Source organism: Pleuronectes platessa, chromosome 8 (genome assembly GCF_947347685.1).
Source record: "Pleuronectes platessa chromosome 8, fPlePla1.1, whole genome shotgun sequence".
Classification (NCBI taxonomy): domain Eukaryota; kingdom Metazoa; phylum Chordata; class Actinopteri; order Pleuronectiformes; family Pleuronectidae; genus Pleuronectes; species Pleuronectes platessa.
Window position 1 is genome coordinate 10,481,490 of NC_070633.1, and position 21,844 is coordinate 10,503,333.

The 21,844-nt window shown below is 41.9% G+C and overlaps 1 protein-coding gene across 1 annotated transcript in view; it reads left to right on the forward strand.

Moving 5' to 3' along the window:
- si:ch211-26b3.4 (connector enhancer of kinase suppressor of ras 2) overlaps positions 1-18,232 on the forward strand; it is a 53,133-nt gene extending 34,901 nt beyond the window's left edge. Inside the window, exons 10-24 of the mRNA XM_053429312.1 lie at positions 2,937-3,064; positions 3,193-3,404; positions 4,857-4,943; positions 5,753-5,961; positions 9,144-9,181; positions 9,285-9,327; positions 10,658-10,706; positions 11,493-11,665; positions 12,389-12,462; positions 12,604-12,675; positions 14,335-14,405; positions 14,517-14,617; positions 15,663-16,416; positions 17,638-17,900; positions 18,023-18,232. Coding sequence (XP_053285287.1) covers positions 2,937-3,064; positions 3,193-3,404; positions 4,857-4,943; positions 5,753-5,961; positions 9,144-9,181; positions 9,285-9,327; positions 10,658-10,706; positions 11,493-11,665; positions 12,389-12,462; positions 12,604-12,675; positions 14,335-14,405; positions 14,517-14,617; positions 15,663-16,416; positions 17,638-17,900; positions 18,023-18,232 — 2,484 coding nt within the window. The remainder of the gene's footprint in view (positions 1-2,936; positions 3,065-3,192; positions 3,405-4,856; positions 4,944-5,752; positions 5,962-9,143; positions 9,182-9,284; positions 9,328-10,657; positions 10,707-11,492; positions 11,666-12,388; positions 12,463-12,603; positions 12,676-14,334; positions 14,406-14,516; positions 14,618-15,662; positions 16,417-17,637; positions 17,901-18,022) is intronic.
- The last annotated feature ends 3,612 nt before the right edge of the window (positions 18,233-21,844 follow it).

The following is a 21,844-nucleotide window of genomic DNA, read 5'->3' on the forward strand; positions in this document are numbered from 1 at the left end:
ACAGACACACACACATACACACACTCCCAAAACAAACACACACATGAACACATGCACTCTCGTAACTCTAAGCCTGCTTTTGGAGGATGAATTGCACGGCTGTGAAGTTTAGCCCGAATGTGGCAAACGTTCAGCTGGATTATAAAAAAATCCACTAAGGAAACAATTTATCTCTGCAAATTATCATGTGATTCCAGCCTCAAATCTCTGTATAGCAACCTTTTATATTCTCTCTCTCTCTTACTCTGTGTGTGTCTGTGTGTTTGTGTGTGTTTGTGTGTGTGTGCCTGTGAGTTTGCAAGTGTGTCTGTCTCATCCTGTGTAGGATGCAGAAAAAGCAATTTAATGATGCACTGTAATAACATTGACACAGACAATTATTCTAACAAAGACGACGAGGATTACTGTGGCACCTGTGATACATATCACATAATACCAGCTGCGTTGTTCCATGTCCATGTTACAGGTCACTTCACCGGTCACACGTGTGCCCCCTTTCATAAATATGTTATATGTTAAGACATATAAATTATTACTCTTTGTAAACACTTGCTGTTTTTGATAATGTTGTGTTTAATGACCATTTATGTTTCATGGATGGATGGAGCAGCGGACTCGGGGCAATGGGTGAGGGGCTATAGCTGCTTTAACATCTCACTTTGAGTACATTCTTTGGTCTATTTTCCTGTTTGAGGTAGAGGTAAGACACAATGACAGATAATTAAAATTCGACTTTCTGATATCCTTTCAGAAAGTAACAAACATTTTGAAATCTGTCATGAAAAAGCAGGTAATATGGAAAAAAAATGTTGATAACAGACGCGTGGAACTTTAGGAAGGATTGTTTGTGATTTCCAAGGTCAAGAAGGAACTGTGACGCACAGTAATAATACAAAAACTCTTATTTTAAAGGAATGGTTTGGCAGTTTGGGAAACATGTAACTTCATCTGCCAGATGGATTTTGTGGAACAAACCATCTGGAGTGTTATCTGGGAACTGTTTGGAAAAAGGCAGGTGCTTTCATAAGACACTTGGCAGTTGATTGGACAAACCTGTCACCATCTATCGCTGTTGCAGAAGAGCAAATGCATTTTTTCCATCTAGAAGACTTTGTTCTTTGCTCTGCTCAGTGAAGAAATACTCTCCAATCCTGCGATGCTATAGCGTTAATAGATGGAGCATGGAGGAAAATAAATGTCAAACTAGAAATTAAATACATTTTTATTAAAGATGGTTTGTCATTTGAGGTAGTTCTTATCACACCAATGATTTTCAAGTGTACATTTTTCTGGCAAGTTTGGCAGATTGTCTGATAAGACTGACTCACGATGGTGGAGCTTGTGTAATGGTGGGACCTTGATACCACAGCATCCCCTGATTGCTTCTGCACAGACTGCGGTTCCAAATGTGAAATGGCAGCATTTGTATCCTTGATATTTTGGTCCATCTCTGGATAGAGGAGACATGGCCTGGATCTTGATATACATTCTATCGTGATTAATTAAATTCAGTTTATCATCCAGCCCTTACACATCCTAAATAATATGGTGGGGTCAGAATGTCTGCTTTTGTGCATGTTACGGTGCAGGGGATTGGGTACAATTAATCCGGGAAGTGTGTCCGCGGTGAATTTTTGGTGGTTTGGAGTGGGCACAACAGGGGTCAAATGCTTTAAGTGCTTTCTTAACAGAGTGGAATTTCGCCTGCTGTGGAAGCCCCCTACACACCCCTTTTTTCCATGCAGACAGCAGTGGGCTGTAATCACTAAATTACTGTTTTCTTTCTCAGCTCCAATCACCACACTGCACAACTCCACATCCACACAACCCCCTCCCCCCCACTTGCACAGTTTCCCCCCAGTCTCTCCCTTTCTCTCTTTCTTTATCCTGTTTCGTTATCTCCCTCCTCTCTGTCGCGTGCCTCCCTCTCTTCCTGCCCTGGACTCCATTATTTATTGTGAAGCCGTCTTACTGTAAGCTGCCTTCATGAGAAGAAGGCTGAGCGATAGAAAGAGATGACGATAGAGACAGGACCTGGGGATGGCGGTGGCGAGGGGGAGAGGGGGAGGAGGAGAGAGAGAGAGTTTGGGAACATGAAATGAATTCCACTAATGCACTGTTGATGAAATGATGAAACACTGGTCTCTCTTAATGAGAGCGCTGCCTGCCTCGCCGCCGCTCGGGCTCTGCGCCTGTTTATCCATTCTGTCCACACTCGACATCATCCTCACACAAATGAGGTGTACTCCTCTGACATACAGTGAAACGCTTCATTCTTCAAATTCTGTGGAAACCTCGTCCTCTGGGAGAAACTGTGAGCTTCGTATTTGTCACCCCCAGCTGTTCCGACTGAGGATAAATATAAGTCGTTTGAAATGCGGAGCTTGAGTTTTTCCATGACATCACGAGCGAAGCGCCCTGTCCTGTCCTCACGGAGGACCCGGTAACTGACGTGTCTACGTGTCCTTGAGCCAAGCTGATGCAGAAGGCCTCGCTACCTCTGTCCTCTCCTCTCTCTTGTAAGGGGGGGGGGGGGGGGGGTTGCGTTGAGGAGAGACGAAGAGCGCGGAGAGGATGGGAGAGGAGGGGTTGTCATGGGAACAGACATGGTGAGCCCTGTGTGAGTGAGGAGGCTTGAGACAAAATGACAGAACAGTGAAGCGATGAGAGGCTGCACAGTCACAAATATAGTGAAAAAAGAAACAAACACAACATGTCAGTTCTGTGGAAATACATTTTTTTTTGGGACATTTAGACAAGTCGTAGCTGCAGTAAAATGAGCACATGACAAATTTCTCTTGTAAGATTCCCTGGTAAATGATGTGCTTGCTTGTTTTTTTCTGTGAGATTAATGTTGAGATCCTGTCATTGCCCTCCATTCATACCTCAATGAGAAAGTGCTAATCCCAAGTCATTCTCCCCTTTTTTCTCTCCAGCCGATGCCCACCAGCCCCACCAGCACCTCACCAACACCCGTTGGAACTTTAGGCATGTCTAAAATGGACGCCCCCAGCATGCAGGACGTCTACATCCTCTCTCCTGTCTCTGGACTCTACAGCACCAGGTCAGACGCTCGCACACACACGTATGTTTGATGATTATCGTTGTGATGAACTTTGGTTGTAATGATCCAGCTGATGACACTGATGATGGCGCTGATGACAGTAATGATGACAGCTCTGCTTCCCTCAGGGAGGAGATGGGTCTGATGTCATGTGACGACATCAGCCGCTACAGCCTGAGCTCCCAGTCCGGCTCCAAAGGTTCCGAGGCAGTCAGCTACTACCTGGACCAGGACAGCGGTCAGTACTTCTCCTTGCTAGAAGGAGATGGACCCCCAGGGTCCGACTACGACAGGGTCCGAAATACAGGGGTTCGCCGGCGGGACAAGACCCCCACCCATGGTAAGAGGGCGAGTGCGATCAAACAGTGTGAATGAGGCCGAACTGGCTCTTGCTCTGAGAGTTGTTTTGAAGCACAGCTTTCTGTCACCGTTTTTGTTTCATCTTTAACTCAACCCTCCTCCATGTGTGTTCATCACTCACTCCATGGCTCTGCTTTATTTGTGTTCATTTTACTCGCGTGCACATGTCCCAAAAACACTGATCACATGCCAAAGGGTCAGTCTAAGAACACTGCCCCCCAGCCCCCTTCCCCCCCACACACCTGTGTCCACCATGTCTCATACAGCCTTCTAGACATTCTGCACCTTCCAGGAAAAGCTTGACAAACTTCTGTGATTTGTTTACAATAGCCGTGCTAGCTACATATGGAGTTTATGAAGGTAATTAGAGGCACTCAACTCAGCCAAAAATTATAAATGTACAGTGATAGGGAAAAGGCAGTTTATTAAATAGCCTCCTGCTCTTGGTGTTGGCTGGACCTTGTGACTCTTCAGCTTGTGGGCCTGAACATGTATCAATATGTTAAAGCTGCACTACTTATTGATATATTGATAATGTATCACGTTATTATATTTGTCATTAAAGTTGTGAAGGCCAAAAAACTAATCCACAGAGAATTATAACCCAACTTCCCTCCAACCATGCGGAGCAATTTTTTGACTTCAAGCTCCCAGTTTTTTGTTACACACTCACCAAGCGTTGTTTCCAGCCAAAGCAGGAAACAGCTGTATTTGGAAGATTGGTGAACAATCTGTTAATTACCTGAGCAGCACCAAATTGCTAAAGTTAACCACGATGTAGTAGTCGTTGGTGGATACTGAAAGAGAGCCAAAAGAAGAGTGAATATTGGACTTGCCAGAGACATGACAGGTACAGATAGTGTAAAAATGACTGTTATCATGTGTGATAATTGCTTGTGTCCTCAGCTTAAACGTTCGATACATGTCACTGTCTCAGCTGCTCTATGTAGTGCTGTGTGGATGCGTTCTCCGACAAAGGAATTTGACCAACTCACTTCAAATCCTCACAGTTAAAAACAACTTTATACTGAAATGTAGAAACACCAGTGGTTGCTATTATTATACTATTACTATTATTATAATGTACTAATTGATTGTCTTTTCATATTTTAATGTATGTTACAGTCAAATTTGCTGTTTGGTTGTACCGCAATTTTGTGTAGCTCGCCAGTGGTCTTCAGCTAAGAATAGAAATGCTAGCAGATAAGCTAGGTAGCATGCTATAGTGAACTCTACTCGAGTGCTCTGACAAGGCTCCTCCAGACTCTTCCATTCCTTCCCCCCTCACTTGCACACACTCTGTCTCACCTGTCCACCCCTCCAGTTGTCTCCCACGCTGTCCCTCAGTCACTTGCCGTCCTGAGACGACACTCCACCACTCCCCTCCCCTCCCCCCACAGCCGACTCTCTGATTGCTGATTGGTCGTTCCAGGTGACCTCAGACCAGTGTCCATGCCTCCCGAATATAACTGGATGGCCGAGGCCAAGGAACCCAGCATGGGCAAGAGAGGGAGCCGAGGTACACACACACACAAACACATACAGCACACAAGAAGAAACGCAGGCCCTCACACACTTGACACAAACGGGTCAGACAGGTGCCGCGCTTTGCTCCATACTCAGCTCAACACATTTCAGCTCATCCTCTGGTGATCCATGGTGCCGTGGTTGTGTGAGGATACATATCTGTCAGGTATGTATCTGACAGAGCGACATATAAACATAAATGCAAGGAAATTGCATTTATACAGTTGCGCTTGAAATGAGGGTACTTCTATGTGACCAGTTCTAACCAGCTTCACCATTTTGCGGCAAGACTCGATCTGTATTCAAACGAGGATCCTCCACTCTACCATCAGAAAGTCTATGAATAACATTAAAGCACAGTACTCCTATCGGGGGTCTGCTTCTCTCCTTCTCTTTCTCTCAGGGACTTTCTTTAGTTTTTCACATTTAGGTATAAGGATAATAAACAAATAAGAAGGGGTGCTTTTTTCTATCTGTAGTTTAATCAGAATAAAAACTTTCAATGAGTGACAGGATTTAGCAGTTGTGCCCTCCAAATCAGGATAATCACTGCAAACAGATAAGCCGAATGTCCCCGGCTGTGGATCCATATCAGAGGCTCTGAGGCACTTTTATCCTTTTCTGTTGGGTTTTTTATCTCTAAGGGTCTATTCACCCTCATCTGTTACTACTCTGGGGTTCTCCCTCAACTCTGTGATGAAATCTCTCCACCCCCTCTGTGGTTTTCCTCTCTCTGTCAACGGTTCTGTTTCGCCTGTCCATTATTTTTAACTGCTCCATCCTTCCTCCATTTCCCCACAGACTCAGACAACTCCCTGCTGCGTTACCTTAGCGATGACAAGATCCTGGTGATCGAGGAGGAGCCCGAGGGTCAGAGTAGGGAGAGCCGGCGGGATTCCACCAGACGCTCCCGGCGCAAGAGCCGCAATCCCAGCAGCCCCAGCTTTCCCATCAGTCCCTCCATGCTGTCCTCCACCCTGCGCCTCGACCAGCCTCCTGAACTGTTGCCCGTATGTACACAGTTGCTTCCAGCTGGTTTCTGTAGAAGTGTACTCTATTGTCCCTGGGGGGATATTTGGCTTTCAGACAGCAGTAAACAAATAATCATTCAATCAAATCACTCTGTCATCTGCTCCTGGGTAATATTTAGTTATAACTGTTGATATGTCTGATGCTCGATGCTAGCCACTTATCAATTCATCATCATGGAAGATATAGTTTATGGTCAGTTCTGTTCATTGGGCAGTAAAGAAAAACAGCTTCTTTCAATTTGTGAACAGATGAATGTGGTCTGTGTTGAGGAGTTTGCCTTGTTGTGTAGTTGATTTGTGTTCACACAGATAGAGACATGCCTGCATAAGCTATGATAAAGGTTTCTTATAGTCTATACATTTCTTCCTGTCATTACATCCTATAAAACAACAATGGAAAATGTATGCTAGATAGATAGGGGTGTAGTCAAGTACAAGTTTTATCAGTTAAATCAGTTTTAGCTGTCAAAGTGTTTGTGATGATTGTTTGTTTTGTCGTTTGTGTCGCTTGTGTTGTTTGTGTTGTTTATACAATTCCTAACTATATTTTAAAGTTTTTTGGTTTTTAAAGTTGTTTGTCTTGTTAACAAAGAAAAAGAAGAATTACATTAACAGTATAGTGAGGGAAAATTAACAATTGACAAATAACAATGAAAAAAAGTTTTAATGTAGAAAAACATATAATTTTAACTATTCGTGTTTGATTATTTACATCTATAGGACTCAAAATACATGAGTGTGCCACACTAACAGTGGTTGTTCTGGTCAGAATATCCTGTAATTTCTTTGACATGCCTACCGTATGAAAAGGTATTTGAAAAACTAAACAAGTTTGAAACAAAAAAGTGTTGGTGTTGACGTGGGTGGGAAGTGTTGAGAGACAGACATCACATTATTAATGTTTGCAAAAATGTTTATTGTATTTTCGAACTAAATATACTAAATATTAAAAAACATAATAATTATAATTTAAAGGTAACTTAAAAATCCGCACACTGTCGAATTATAAATACTGTCAGTATATGTGCAACACATTTAGGGCCAAATTCTTTTTCTGCATTTTCTTTTATTATCAGAGCACAGTTGGAAACAATGAACAGGTATTGAATTGATGAATACTAAATGCATTTGGTGCAAGAAACGGTAAGAGGATCAGGATAAAAAGAATCACATGAGGAAGATATTATTAATATTTATTAAAAAAAACACAACACTGACAGATCTTGATAGAAACCACGGGGCGTGAGGGCTTTGAAATGTGTAATACTGAGGCCATGTAGATGATTAGAAGAGCTCCAAATAATTATGGGATTTTTTATCAAGGGTAGAGTATCATGGGCAAAGTTTATTTAGATTGTTTCGAAGGCTGCTTTTGATGTTTATTTTCTACAGAGAACCTTTCAACAAGTCACAGTTGGGAAAGTGCAGGAGTAACTAATAACATTAACTTTTAATATTTACACCTGTGCTTTTACTACAGTGAAAAGTCCAAATGTCTTCTATGAATTTTTTTTAGCAGTGGCAGTAAAATCACTTTCAAGGCTTTTATCCGGTTTGTGTTTCTGAGAAAACTTGAGCACAGTTATATCACACCAACAGTTGATGTCTCCCTCCTTTTAGAATGGCATGTTGGTGGTTGTAGGACAGGACATGATGTTCACACGTTGTTATGTGTGTGTATGTGTGTGTGTGTTCGTGTTTGTGTGGGAGTGTGTGTGTGTGTCAGGTAGAGGAGACAAAGGAGAGAGAAGGATAAGTGTTATTGCACGACTTCCAGCGTCACGCATTATGAGAATGACAGTGACACGCTCAGACGTGCCCCTCTGTAACTTTGCGGTTTCTCTCTAATGCAAACACACTCATATGTACACACACACATACACACAAAGAGAGGCGTGCACAAACAAACACACACTAGCACACAAGAGTGCATCTGTATACAGGGTAGCCAACTCACGACTCATCCTAACTCATCCTAATATCCCTGTTTCTCTCGACACGCCTGAGCCTAACTACGAATTTATTCCGGACAAACACACATTTGCACGCGCACACACACGTACACTTCCACGTATGCCGTTGAGTAGGTGTGTGACTCAGCATCAGCCAGACCAATTACAAGCACGACTGACGGACTGTGTGTACCACACGATGCACTCAAACACACACGTTCACAGCTCAGCTCACACCATCCCTCTCTAGCCCTCCCAGCTGTGTGTCTCTCATGGCGGTGACTCATATCTATTCACATGAAGTATACTCTCCTGCACTAACAAGCATATGCTAACATTAATGACCTGCTTGTTTCCTCTTTCTTCTTTTCTCGGTACAGTTCTTTTCCATTAAGGCAAAAATATTTTGTCTATTAAACTCATCATATCTGTTATGTTTCATATGTCCAGCATATTTGTGAGTGCAATGCAATATACAGCCCACAGTAGATGGGAAATATGAAGCACATATATACCAAATACTAAGTTTTATATATATGACTGATGTGGTTGTGCCTTAAGATAGATTAAAGAACTGAACCAAAAAATAGTCAGTTGACAAGTTAGAAGTCATACAATCTAGTAACATCCTGCAAGATATACTTGCATTTATTTTATTGAAATGTGTTTATGATTCTAGCTTTTATATGTACACATTTGATCATATAAGGATTCTTTGGGTATGCAGAAAATATTGAGAAAATATGAGCCTTTTAGCAAATCAGATATGTTGCATTTGTAATGTAGCGAAAAGTAATGCTGGACTCAAACTGTCAAAATGATTTTTGAATGACAGTGAATTTTTTAATAGTGTTACAACTACCCATCACATATTGATTTACACAGTATTCAGAACATTAAAGTGGCTCATCATGACTCTCATCAGGGAGAATGTTTACAAAACTTTTACATTTCTAATATGGAGCCTGTCAAGAAACATTTCCTTCCCATTGTCCACATTAATCATCAATGGGCGTTCAATGCATTGTAGAATAATTACAGTAGATAACAATAAACACAAAAGCAGAGCATGGAGATGAAAATGACCAGCATAGATGTACACAGGAAGAGTGTGAATGTGTGTGTATGTGTCCGTGTGTATATATTGAGAAAATGTATGGGTTTGTGAAGCTCTTTAATGAAATCTTTTATTTCCCTTTCAATGGCCAGCGAGGTGCGGACACACTGCGAGCAGACACAACAGACCGGTGAGTGTGTATCTGTGGTTGTTTGTGGTGTGACCACGTGATTGACAGAAAGAGCTGTAACAGTTGTTTGTGGTTCCTGTGTAATCCTGTCTGGTCTCTGTAGGTACTCGGGCTCAGGGAGCTCAGGAGCGGCCTCCATGAGGAAGGTACGGGAGCAGCAGCCAGTGGTATGTTCCTGACTCTCTCACTGAGTTTTTATGTTTTACAGGCTTTTACTGATTTTTAAACAATGCTTTCTTTCCGGTACATTTTCATTCTGACTCAAACCCCATTTTTAATGAATCAACAGAGGATCCAAAGTCACATCATTAGTCTCCTAGCAACCACACCCGCTCTAACGTGGAGATTGATCGAGTCCACATAAGAACCGAACAAAAAGCCGGACAAGACTAGGAACACTACCTTAGATTAAACCAATTCAGATCTGTGATAATTAAATAAAAGACGACACTCAGATGAGATTAATTGGTTTCCATATTTAGGTTACTGTGACACGATGAGCTGTCTTAGTCATGAGCCCAAGCCTCGCCTCCCAAACACTGTGAGCTGCATGCAATGAGTCAGTTATGACTATAAGCAGATATTTATTCTGCTTTCTCACACAGAAAATGAACAGATATCGGACTTTTTTCAGCTTTAAATGTTCACACCTATAACCATTTTCCATAAATTGTTCAGTAGTGTATGCAACAATATTCTGGCTTTGCTGAGATAATCTTAATGCAAAATGTGAGTTCAAAGTGATATTAAAGGAGCTGTTAACAAACAAAAAGTGTCTAAAGTATAAATTCATGACAAATAAAAGGGAAAAAAATCAACTCAGTTTACTGCCGCTACAGCCATATTTGTCCTGGTACAACTTGTGGTGGCTAGTGTTAGCTATGTTAGCTAACTTTAGATAGATATAGTTGTGTAACGGACATTTCTAAATAACTGATATCATCGCATGTTTTACTACAATGAGACAAAGCATTTCAACCTTCTCGTATAACTGTCATACGTAGCTACAGTAGCCAACTGTTCCTTTTTGTTTATGGATAATAAAAAATTTCTCAACTTATTATTGTCAACGTAAAAAAATCCTTTTGATTCAATTTTAACATTTTAAGTTATGTAAGTTAAGTAGCGAAGGTAATGCAGCGTTGTGATGCAATTCCCAACATCTGGATGTGCGATGTAGTGTGTCGGTGGCAGACAGCTTTCACTTCCACCTCACAGGTTGTAGGTCACTTCCTGGCTGCAGCTGCTCTAGCACTGTGATCCGTCTGTGCCTGTAATCCTCTCTGCGGTTCGCCTGATAAAATGAAGATAACAAAAGAGAGAAGGGAATGGCTGCTCATGTTTAGTGTGCTGAGTTCATCAACAGCATCAATGTAGAAACTTTTGCTCAGTCATTTATTTCCTTTTCCCAATTTAAACTTTTGTGCTATGTATTTGTTTTTTGAAGCTCACAAATGTTTTCTTTCTTCTCCACAGTCTTTCCATTACACCTCGCTAAGAACGAAAACCAAAAAGAGAAGTAAAGGTAGGATATGTTTATTTCTTTTCTGTAACTTTACATTACTACTGTTGAGTTCACAGAGAATGTTGATATGAAGTTGCTCCCAAAATTCTACTGTGGTGCCATAAATAACCTGCTGCAGCTGATGCTTCATGAAATATTTTTATTTGCATGTTTTTTTTAATCTTATATTGAACTGCACATTTGAATTGTTTAATTCTCTTTTGTAACAGTTATGGCTAAAATAGGCTATTTTTAAACCCTTGGTTTGGGAAGCACTGCTATTCAGAATCAATTGTTTTAGCCTAGAGAATATAGCTCAGTGTAAATGTCTGAACTTGAAACTGAACCTGACAGACTTGAGGTGCTGTGACTGGCATGTTGGCTCTGGTGCATCACTGTGAGAGAATGACAACAAATCAGAAGCAGAAAGACCGGCTTGATGACAATATAACACATTTCTTATGTATGTGAAAAGTCGAGATTTACAGTACATGATAAAAAACAGTAAAGCACAAACGATAACAATGCAAAAAAAACATTTGCATGTACAGATGAGTTTTTTCTTAATTTTACTTTCAATAATTCCTGGTGTAATACTAAGTTCTCCTCGATGTTGCAGATGTGCTGAATCTCATTCGGTTTGAAGGAACTCAACAGTTCAACTGTTGTTTCTGATTTATAGAGATTCCATTAATTTGGATTCAGTGTATTCGACCGGAATTAATAAATACATGACTACACTATTGTCACGACACCTACAAATGCCCTGAAAATCAGTTTCCGTATCAACGTTTCCTTTCTCTGCAGGTTCCCTCACTAGTGCCAGTCGAAGGAGAATCTCGTGTAAGGACCTGGGCCACGGCGACTGTGAGGGCTGGCTGTGGAAGAAGAAGGATGCCAAAGGCTACTTCACTCAGAAGTGGAGGAAGTACTGGTTTATCCTCAAAGAGTCCTGCCTTTACTGGTACACCAACCAAAATGTAAGGCATCACATTCAACTGTTATTATATCCTGATGATTGAAGTCAAACCCCACTAGTTTTAGCTTTTTTATTCAAACAGAAGACAGGGGCATTAAGGGCCATTTAAAAAAAAAATTCATGTAAAAAGTATGAGTCAGTGTATACAAAATGCTGTCATCATGATGTCACCCTCATTATATCATCAGGGCCAGCTTTTGAGTTAGCATGACAACAAAAAAAAACATTCAAAAGAAAAACGATTTTATAAAGTAGTAAACAAACAAGCCATAATTAAGGTAACATTTTCAATGTATTTTCCATTTCATTAACATATTTATGGTCGGTAATGTTTCCAAAGAATCTTTATAATGAGATATTATCTTAACAAAACAATGATGGATATTTGGGGAGTAAAGAATTTGATCTATCTCTCTATCTCTCTATATATCTATCTATCTATCCATCTATCCATCTATCCACCTATCCATACATCTATCCATACATCTATCTATCTTTCTATCTGACTATCCATCTATCTATTTATCAATCCGTCTGTCTGTCTGTGTATTTCTTGATAAGTGGTCAAAGGAGCCAACCCCTGTCAATGTAAACAACATATGTTGTTTTCATACGCTTGACTGGAGCTCTACTATCCCAAATAGAATTGGTGAATCAGTATGCATGACATTTTGTTCTCTGTGTTGATGATGTACCACCACTCTCCATCTGTCTGTGCCTGCAGGATGAGAAGGCTGAGGGCTTCATCAGCCTCCCTGAGTTCAGAATAGACCGAGCCATAGAGTGCAGACGGAAATTGTGAGTGTCCCTCACACGTCGCTGAAAATTACTAATCAAGCACATTTGCTCTCACCCACACAACATGCACGTAAACATACCCACAGCGCATGCACACACAAAAAAACACTAATCAGTCTTCTTCTCCCTGGCTGACTGCAGCGCCTTCAAAGCCTGTCATCCCAAAATCAAGAGCTTCTTCTTTGCCACAGATTGTCTTGAGGAAATGAACAGGTGAGCGATTGTGTGTCAGTACGACTCTGTGAGTTTGTGCTAGTGTCTTAATGTGGACAATAGTCAGAGGCTGGGGACGTCACGTGATCTTTTATGAATTCTTTATCAGAGTAAACCAAGTATGCACAAGGCAACAGCACACCAACACACTGCAAATGAATAAAGCATAAACTTGGCCCTCTGTTGTCAAATGTAGAACTGTGCGTTTGTGTGTGTGTCACGTGGGTGTGTGTTCATGTGGGAGGGAGAATGTAGTGATATTTGCAGGAGTGTTATCTGATGAGCTCTAATTATCCACACCTCTCCTCGGTGACACAGGGAGATAATTGGGGGAGAATAATTAACCAGCTATATTTGACTTCCATTCTATGTTGGAGATGCATGTGTGAAATCAGGGGCGGACTGAAACAATCATTGAGGCAGGGAATTCGACTCCATCTGAGGCCAGCCTTTTTATGCAAACCAACAGAGCGCTAATTTGGTAGGATAACACTTTATCTTTATAAAGCAGGCACCAGACTAGTTATAAATTTGGCCACTGTGTTCTTCTTGGAGGAGTATTCATGGTATGCTTTAGCTGTGGCTGATACTACTGAAAAATTAAGTTGAAATAAACCACACAACAGCACATACAGCTCGGCCACACTTTTAAGAGACAGGAGAAACCTGCTCCAGAGGGTACACAACCAGAGACCGTTATATGAACTAAGTCCACATCACAACTAGAACGTGAATAGAACCTTTAAACATTAACTCACCTATGAACAGGCATCAAGTAGTTTTTCATTGTCAATGGAGGCGAAGATTGCAACTCCCATGATCCCGCGCGGTTTCACGACATCATCAAACTATAACTTTTGTTATTGTTTTGATATACAATGTACATTTAAATCCTTAAAATCTGCAAAAATGTTACTTGTGATCTTAACAATTTAAATAATTTCTTACATCAGGTGGGCACTGTATTTTTTTGTTGTTGCTAATATTACTGCAACAGGAGGAAACTTTGAATTACAATGTACATTTCTTGCTCTTGTGAGTGTTTACAGCAGCAGGATGCTGTTTGGGGGTTTGACTATAGTACCCATGCTCATTAAAATGAAGGAACATGTTAGCCAGTGCAACAATTTGGTCAGTTTATGTGTTTTAACATTTTCGGACAACTTCAGAACAAGCTGCATTATCCCAATCTTTAGTTGGTTAAAAAAAGAAACCAGTGCACAAACTAAGTCTCTACTCTTAGTAGCAACCCTCATTATTGTAGAGAGACAGAGGACAAGCCGGGAGCTTCAGTGAAGACAGACAGGAGGACAGGATGAAGACAAAGTATGAATGTCGAGAAAGACGCTATCTCAAAGTCAGTGCTGAGAGACAATGGGACTGAGGACTGTAACTTCTCTCATCCATCTCTCTAATTACCTGGATGCTTTTCTCCCTTCATCAGGGGGATGGAGTCAGTTAGACAGATATCAACGGTTTAGAGACGCCGCTTGAATTATTTACAGTCAACGTTTTTTATTCATCACCTACCATTTACCCAATATAACCCATCCTTTCCTGTCCTCCTTTCTGCTACTTTTCTCATATGTCCCCAGATAACTTCTTCCTGCTCACTGTTCATCCCTCCCTTTTCCTCTCTTCTTCCCTTGTTTCCCGTAGGTGGATGAACCGACTGGGGTTGGCCGCTATTGGCTACACACCAGATGACAAGGTGCCGCGTCCCGATGAAGGTAAGGCGGATCGCCTTATTTGAAATTATTGGTTCCCTTTTTTCGGCCATGAATCGCAAACATTAATGTGTGTCTGTGTGATTGTGTGTTTGTGTCTTATCTCAATCTCAGACTACTGGAGTGAGAGTGATCAAGACGAGGTCGATGGCTCGATGACACTCAAACAGGAGGGACCATCAACCCACTGTGATACTTATCACCGCACACCATCAGTAAGTACACACACACACACACACACACACATACACATACAGACACATTTACATGCACACTTACCCACACTCTTCTTTTTGCAGTGTTTCGTTCTGATAGCATATTTTATTTTAAAAGCCCCACAGTTTTCAGAGCTGCATAGACCAGAGCCCTCAGCATTAATAATACATCAGAGTGTGAGACTATCTGGCTCCGTAAGCAGCCAAGACCATCACTTCTCTGTTCTGGTTCCAGAGCCGATACACAATCTGACCTCTAGGTGGCAACGATTCACAGAGCACATTACATATATTTTGAAGCGATAACCACTGTAACCTGTCAGTGTGACCAGTGGTGGATGAAGTACTAAATCAATAGAATAAGTAAATAATAAATAAATTGACAAAAATGTACTGAAGGAGAAGTAAAAGTACCACATTATCTTATCTCCTTGAGTAAAAGTAAGGTCTTGATTTTAAATATATTTAAAATATTTTACGAGTGTAGCCCATTCCCTAATGCAAAGGTATGCTACATCATGAACTGTTGTTACTGTATATTTTGTCAACACAAACACAATACAGTGTCGGTCGTATTAATAAAGAATGCTGCAGCTTATGCTACACCTATTCATTAATGGAGAAGTCTCTGACACCTTAGGTGTTTCCTCAACAGTGAGTTCTCCTGTCAAATTATTAAACATCTTTTATATATATATATAACATAGTTATTTATATTTGTTACTTTATAGTTATATTTAAATGTTGTGGAATAGAATCACAACACAATGTTCAAACATGTATGGGAGCATTGGTATGATGTTTCTCAGCTGGACCATGCATCAGTCATGTCACTCCGGGCTGGAGTTTCTCATCTGCCATCTCATCCTTTGTTGCTCTCATTTTTTGGTCTCTCTCTGCCCTCTTTTCTTTCCTGTCCTTTCTTCTTCTGTCGACTCTTCTTTCCCTCCTCCTCGTTTTGCGGGTCACCCTTCTTACCCATCCCTCCTCACTGCTCTCCCTCCTGACGCATACCGTCCACCCTCACTCACCCTCGGCCCTTCAGGCTAACTTCCTCCACAGTTATGACCAGTTGCCCCGCTCCGTCAGCTCCATGAGCCTCATGCGCTCCACTCCGTCCCCACTGCCTCCACCAATGAGTGCCTCCACCTCCCCCATCCCTCCACAGATGGTCTCTTCCACATCCCCTCTCCCTCTCCAGGTCAACTCCTCTAGCCCCTTCCCAGAACCCAAGCATGGCCGGCACTTCTCCAGTGAGTCCACCCACTCCCACTCCTCAGCTGAGGACCAGCGTGGAGACGGGATGGGCATGGGCACGGGCACGGGCAGCACCAGTACCCACTCGTCCGGCTGCCGCTCCACCCATCGTGAGCGTCGCTCCTGGCAGGACCTCATCGAGACCCCTCTGACCAGTGCGGGTCTGCACTTCCTCCAGACGGCGCCCGGGGAAAGTGACTACGGGGGCCTAATGGGGAGCATGGCAGGAGACATGGGGCTCTACGGGGGCCTGGGCAGACAGGGCATGTCCCCGGAGAGACGCAGGCAGGCCACGCTGCCCGTACGGAGACACCACGCTGCAGAGAGGGACAGGGAACGGGACGGGCCTTTCCCTCTGGACCGGGGGCCACACACACACAGCCACACGCACCGGCGCTCTCACAAGCAGCGGAGTCAGAGTCTGCCCAGGAACAGGGACCCGATCCCAGGAAAGCTGCTGCACACCTCGGTTCATATGGAGGAGAGGAGCGAGGATGAAGAAGCAGAGGGGCAGGCTGCAGTCGTTCTCGAGGGTGAGGAGGGTAAGACAATCACACTCAATTACACAGTGCAAAGAGAGGAGCAGTAGCACACACAGAGAGAACCAACCTTTAAGAGACAAATCAGTTCAGAACCGTTAACATTTCCTGCATACAATATGTACTGCATATTAACCACACCCCTGAAATGATCAATTATAAGTAAATAAGTACTATAAGGATGAGTCTTGTAGTATTTCATATTACATCAGCAGATTATTATTACTGATGCATCAACTTGTGTGATGTATTTTATTGTTGCAGTGAATTTGAATTACTTAATATATTTTGCAGATAACGTTCACTACTGTTGTTTAAGTGGTTAAATCACTTAAACAACAGTAGTGAATCATCTGTTACAAGCTAAAATCCTGTGTGGTCCCCGGAAACCACATGTTCCTCTTTAGCAGCTCAGACAGAAGCTTATATCTCATCAGCTCATTTTATGAACGCAGCTGATAAACATGATTTTGAACTGATCACACGTTTCACAGGTCAACTCAGACAAATCAGATGTAAAACAGGTTTAAATACAATAATATGTGTTAGTATACATGTGCTCTGTTTCTATGATTGGTTTTTGCACAACACTAATTCTTCAAAAATCCCAAATAAGTCTATGAGGATTGCTGAGAATTGCATCAACAAGACGTACAAGAAACTGTACAACTTTTGATTGTGAGTGACATTTAATAAAAGGTACACAGACCATATACGTTTATTATTCTACTCATCTGACATAACAATAATCGATATGGTCAGTTTTGTGTTTTGAATTCATGATCAAATGTCCAAGCCAAATTCACAAAGGGAAAGAACATGACTTTACGTCATTTTTACATATTGGGTAAACCAAAAGCTGTACGGACACAAACAATGAGGAAGCAATCTGAAAACATCTAATCTGCAATGTAATTATATCTGTAATATTTGTTGTTGTAGTGGTGGTATAGAATCATCAAGTGGTAATAATTGGAAGAGAATGAATTAAAGTTCAATTATCCAAGTAAATTTTCATTTTTAGGGTTTAACTTGGTAAAAATGTTTTAATTTGAAATTTGCTGTAAAATGCCACTTTTGGTATAGTAGTAGTATTAGTAGTATTATTAGTAGTAGTATGGTAGCAGTCGTAGTGGTAGTAGTAGCAGTAGTATTTCTGTTAGTAGTAAAACACATCATGTACGTTATGAATCCCTCTTACTGGTTGTCTCCTGGCTGTCTCAGACCTGCGGGAGTTGAGAGTTGAGAGCAGAGAGAGGAGGGTGTCAGAAGGAAGGGAGCGGCGGGTGTCAGAGGGCCGCGAGCCAGAGTCTTTAGATGGTCTAGAGCAGCTCTACCGGGCCCTGGAGCAAGCTAACGTGACGGCCCTAGGAGACCCCAGACCTTGTAGCAGGCAAGAGCTTCGACGCTGTTTCACCCAGCGAGCCAGGGACCCACTGCTCAACGACAGGCTACACCGGGTGCGAGCCCTCCGCAGCACCTTGAAGGTAGCACAAAAGAGAGCGATTCTGTCACAAAACACAGCAACGATTTGGGGATTTAAGGAAGAATTAGGTGTGTGAGGACTCAGCGCAGTAATCCCCCCCGGTGTCTCTTTGCTCTCCCGCAGGCCAAAGAGTCGGAGCTGGCGGTGATCTGTGCCCTCCTGGAGGACCCTGGCCTGTGCTCCCAGACCTTCAGAGAGTGGAAGCAGTGGCACAGCGACCTCTACTCCGACATCTGCCAGCTCAGCCCCGGCACCAACGGCCAGGACGAGCTCTCCCCGCTGGCCGCACCGCTTATGACCCACACACACTCCTTCATTGAGACACACGTGTGAGAAAGAGAAGAGAAGCAAAGACTGAACTGATGCGCACACAAACACACACATACAAACACACAAAAACACACACCACAGAGCTTTACTTCACCCAAACCCTCTCCCCTGATCACAACTCTGAACACGCACTCACACACAAACACACACAGGAACACACATTGTAAGATGTGTAAATATCATAGAGGGAACAGTCTGAGACCTGCGTGTATGAACTTTTGATAATCTGGAGGACCCCACAGGGTGCCTATTGCATGCCTGAACAGAAAGCATTAATCTTCCTTTGTCTATGGAACTCAGCATAAACTCCACACGCTTGTCGAGCAAAATGGGGGAAAAAAGGAGACTTTTTAAACACGTCCGTTCCTTTGTATTGGTTTACGCTATTTTCTTCCGGTTGATTTTAGGGGGCAGGGGGAGCTATGTAGCAGCAATACAGAGGAGAATCCTTTTCACCACAGCACTGTACTTTTGTACTGATGAACTTTGCACCCAGAGCCACCAGTTCTCCCCCTTTCTCTCTCTAACGTTTTGTTTTATTAAATTTTTCTCTCGCTGCATATCTCACTCATTTACTGGGACCTTACTGTTACGCCAGGCTGATGTGATGGAACAGTGCTGGGTGGAAGTAAGGGCAGTGACCTAGTGACTTTGGTATAAGACTGTGAAAGGTAGCCATCGATGCTGGTATGTCTGTTTTAGCCGATGTTAACGAGTGTCACGAGCGTTGAGAAGCTACGCTGTCCCGGCTTGATGCACACTATTTCAAACTGTGAACTGTTACAAAAAGACACACACTTTTATCTGCAGAAGGAGGCTCCTCTGATAGAGTGCAATTCTACGACAGAGTTGGCATTCTGTCTCCCTCTCTCTCTGTGATTCTCTCCGTCGCCTCCTTCTCTTTTCTTAATTTCCGTCCCCTCTTTTGTTTCTTCTCTCTCTCTCTCCAGTCCTCAAAGACTTGTGTATATGTGTATACTGCTGTGTATACTGATGTAAATGTTTGCGTTCCACTACCACTGTGATATGCTTCTAGAGGTAGCGGAGGGAAGACGGGAGAGTATGTATTTGCGTGGGTGCAAAACTATTTGTTTCTTTTTCATTTTTCTCTTTCTTTTTATTTTTGTAAACAGCGAATGCAAGCGCTAGAGAGTTCTTTTCAAAGGAGTCACTCACTACAAAGAATGCACTTTCTACATCTCTATATCTCATTGGCTGCATCACAGGGTCTATGTCTCATCGGCCTCTTTACCATTGCTGTTCAAAATATCAGGTAAAAAGCATTTGCCGTCTCATTTTCTAAAGATTTGTGTACAGTCTACAAATATATTTAAACATAGAAGAATATATAAATCTATTTACGTTTTGTGTCATAGATATAATGTAAAGTATGATGTATTCTATGCCAAGGTTTTGCAGTGTCCCCCTCTTCACTCTGTAGGTGCAGGGTGTTTAGCAGTTGAACAACTAGGAGGCAAACAACAACAACAACAACAACAACAACAACAACCACAGTCACTGAAAGTTGACTGACAGTTTGTACTGGGTTACATCATCCTCTCCTGGTGATGTGTTGCATGAGAAAAGGCCTGGGACTGATCTGATTGGACAGGGTAATCTATTGTGGGTCATTTTTTTTTTTTTCAATCTTCCTTTCACGATTGCAAGATAATTAGACTTGTAGCGCATGATACATGCAAAGGTACTGTTGAAGAATGAATTTAAATATATGTTCGTAGGTTTGAAGTATTTTTTTTCATTAGATGGTGTTTGAAGACACACAAACTGTACAATAACTGAGGGAGGCACTGCTGCTGCTCAGTTGTTGGATCTAATGCAGAACCCTACACAGCATCTAACCTTCAGTTAACTGTTTTGGTTTACATCATAGACTGTATATAAAGTCTATGGCTTACATAGAGAGACAACCACAAAGGTTTCAGGAATCTTACTGAGAGTAGACAGTGCAGTTGCTTCTAAAAACAGAAGCTTTTTTTGACATTCCCTCCTAGCATATGGTTGACACTGGGCGGTCAAAGACATCTACATTAATTGGTCTGTAATGTCTGTGAAACGCGGATGAATCATTTCATCTGCAATATCAGGCCAAGGACTCAACGGTGCCCCCCAGTGTCGAAGACTCTGAGAGACATGCGTAGCACCTGCTGCATACAGCACTATCTGTACTTATTCTTCATCTTTTACTGTCGGTCTTTGACTGTAGGTTCTGTTTTTTTCATCCCGTCTCACTGTTGTGAAATATAACACTCCCTTCAAAGTTATAGCTCGTGCTTTTGTTCAACCGTTAATTTGAGAGTACCACAAAGGAAACTAACGATGCAAGCACTTTCCCTGTGCCTCCCAACCCTCTCTTGGGCAACGATGGACTGACAATCCTGGCGATCCTATACACACACAGCTGTAGAGGAGCCAGGATAGAGTTTTAGTCTGCAGACCTCCCTCCGATTCTCATTTCTTCTTTTTTGCCAACCGCTGCTCCGCTGAGCAGGCGACATACTGTAGATTATGGAGCTATTTGAGTTATGATTTGTAGGCACAGACTGTGTAATCCCTCCCAGACCTTTGTGTGTGTAGACCTGCAGAAACAGGCCGAAACGGGAGATTCCACTGTGTGTTCTTTCAGGGGTGTACACCTCATGGTACATTGCACAGGTGTGTAAGATGTAAGTTGCACTGCGACATTAAAAAAGGAACATATTGCTCTTTTTCAAGGATAATATTAGCTTACTGTTATTCTGTACATTAAAACTGACTAAAGATGATATTAAAAAAAAGAAAGAAAATTACATTTATTCTTCCTAAAGTAGCCTTTTTTTGGTTTCATATATATGAATATATATTACAAAAAATACAGATTGTAAACTTAAGTTGTTAAACTTTGACTTCAATAAACTGAATCCTCTGCACTATGCGCTTTGTTCTGTTTATGTGTACATTTTCTTTGTATTCACTGAAAGAGCATTGCATTGTTTTTATTGAAGGAGACAAAGTAGCAGAATTCAAATGAAGGGCAGGGGTCACCCCATAACACAGTGGCCTGTACAGTATGTTCTATTCAGATATTGTGTAAAATATACCTCTGAGAAAACTGAACCTGTACCTGCTCTCTTTATTAGCATCTAGCTAAGAAGAACCACTATTACAACAGAAACACCTCTCTACATATTCATGGCATCCATAGCTGGTTTGGGTGGAAAGTGCAGCCTGAATGTGTTCACTGGTAAATCCCACAGGTGAGGCTTATTTACAACCACTCGCTCTTAGAGGTTTTTGGTTCAAAAATTATTTGTTGGGCCAAAAGTTTTCGACCATCCACCTATTTACCTCAGTCCTCTGTGCAGTGTGTGTGAGTTATATTGTTTCCAAGTTCCCACTGACTCAATAACAAATAGGGCTCTGTGCTACAAACGATACTTAATGTGAGTTTTGGGTTAGTTTGTGTTAATCTGTTTGACCTTCAATCAGGATCAAAACACGCTTTATTTTAACACAGCACCCTCAACAACACATTGCCTTGATAATATTAGATTAAGTGTTACTATATCCTTAAGAACATTTCTGTATGTCAGATTATACCAAACAAATCACACTTGT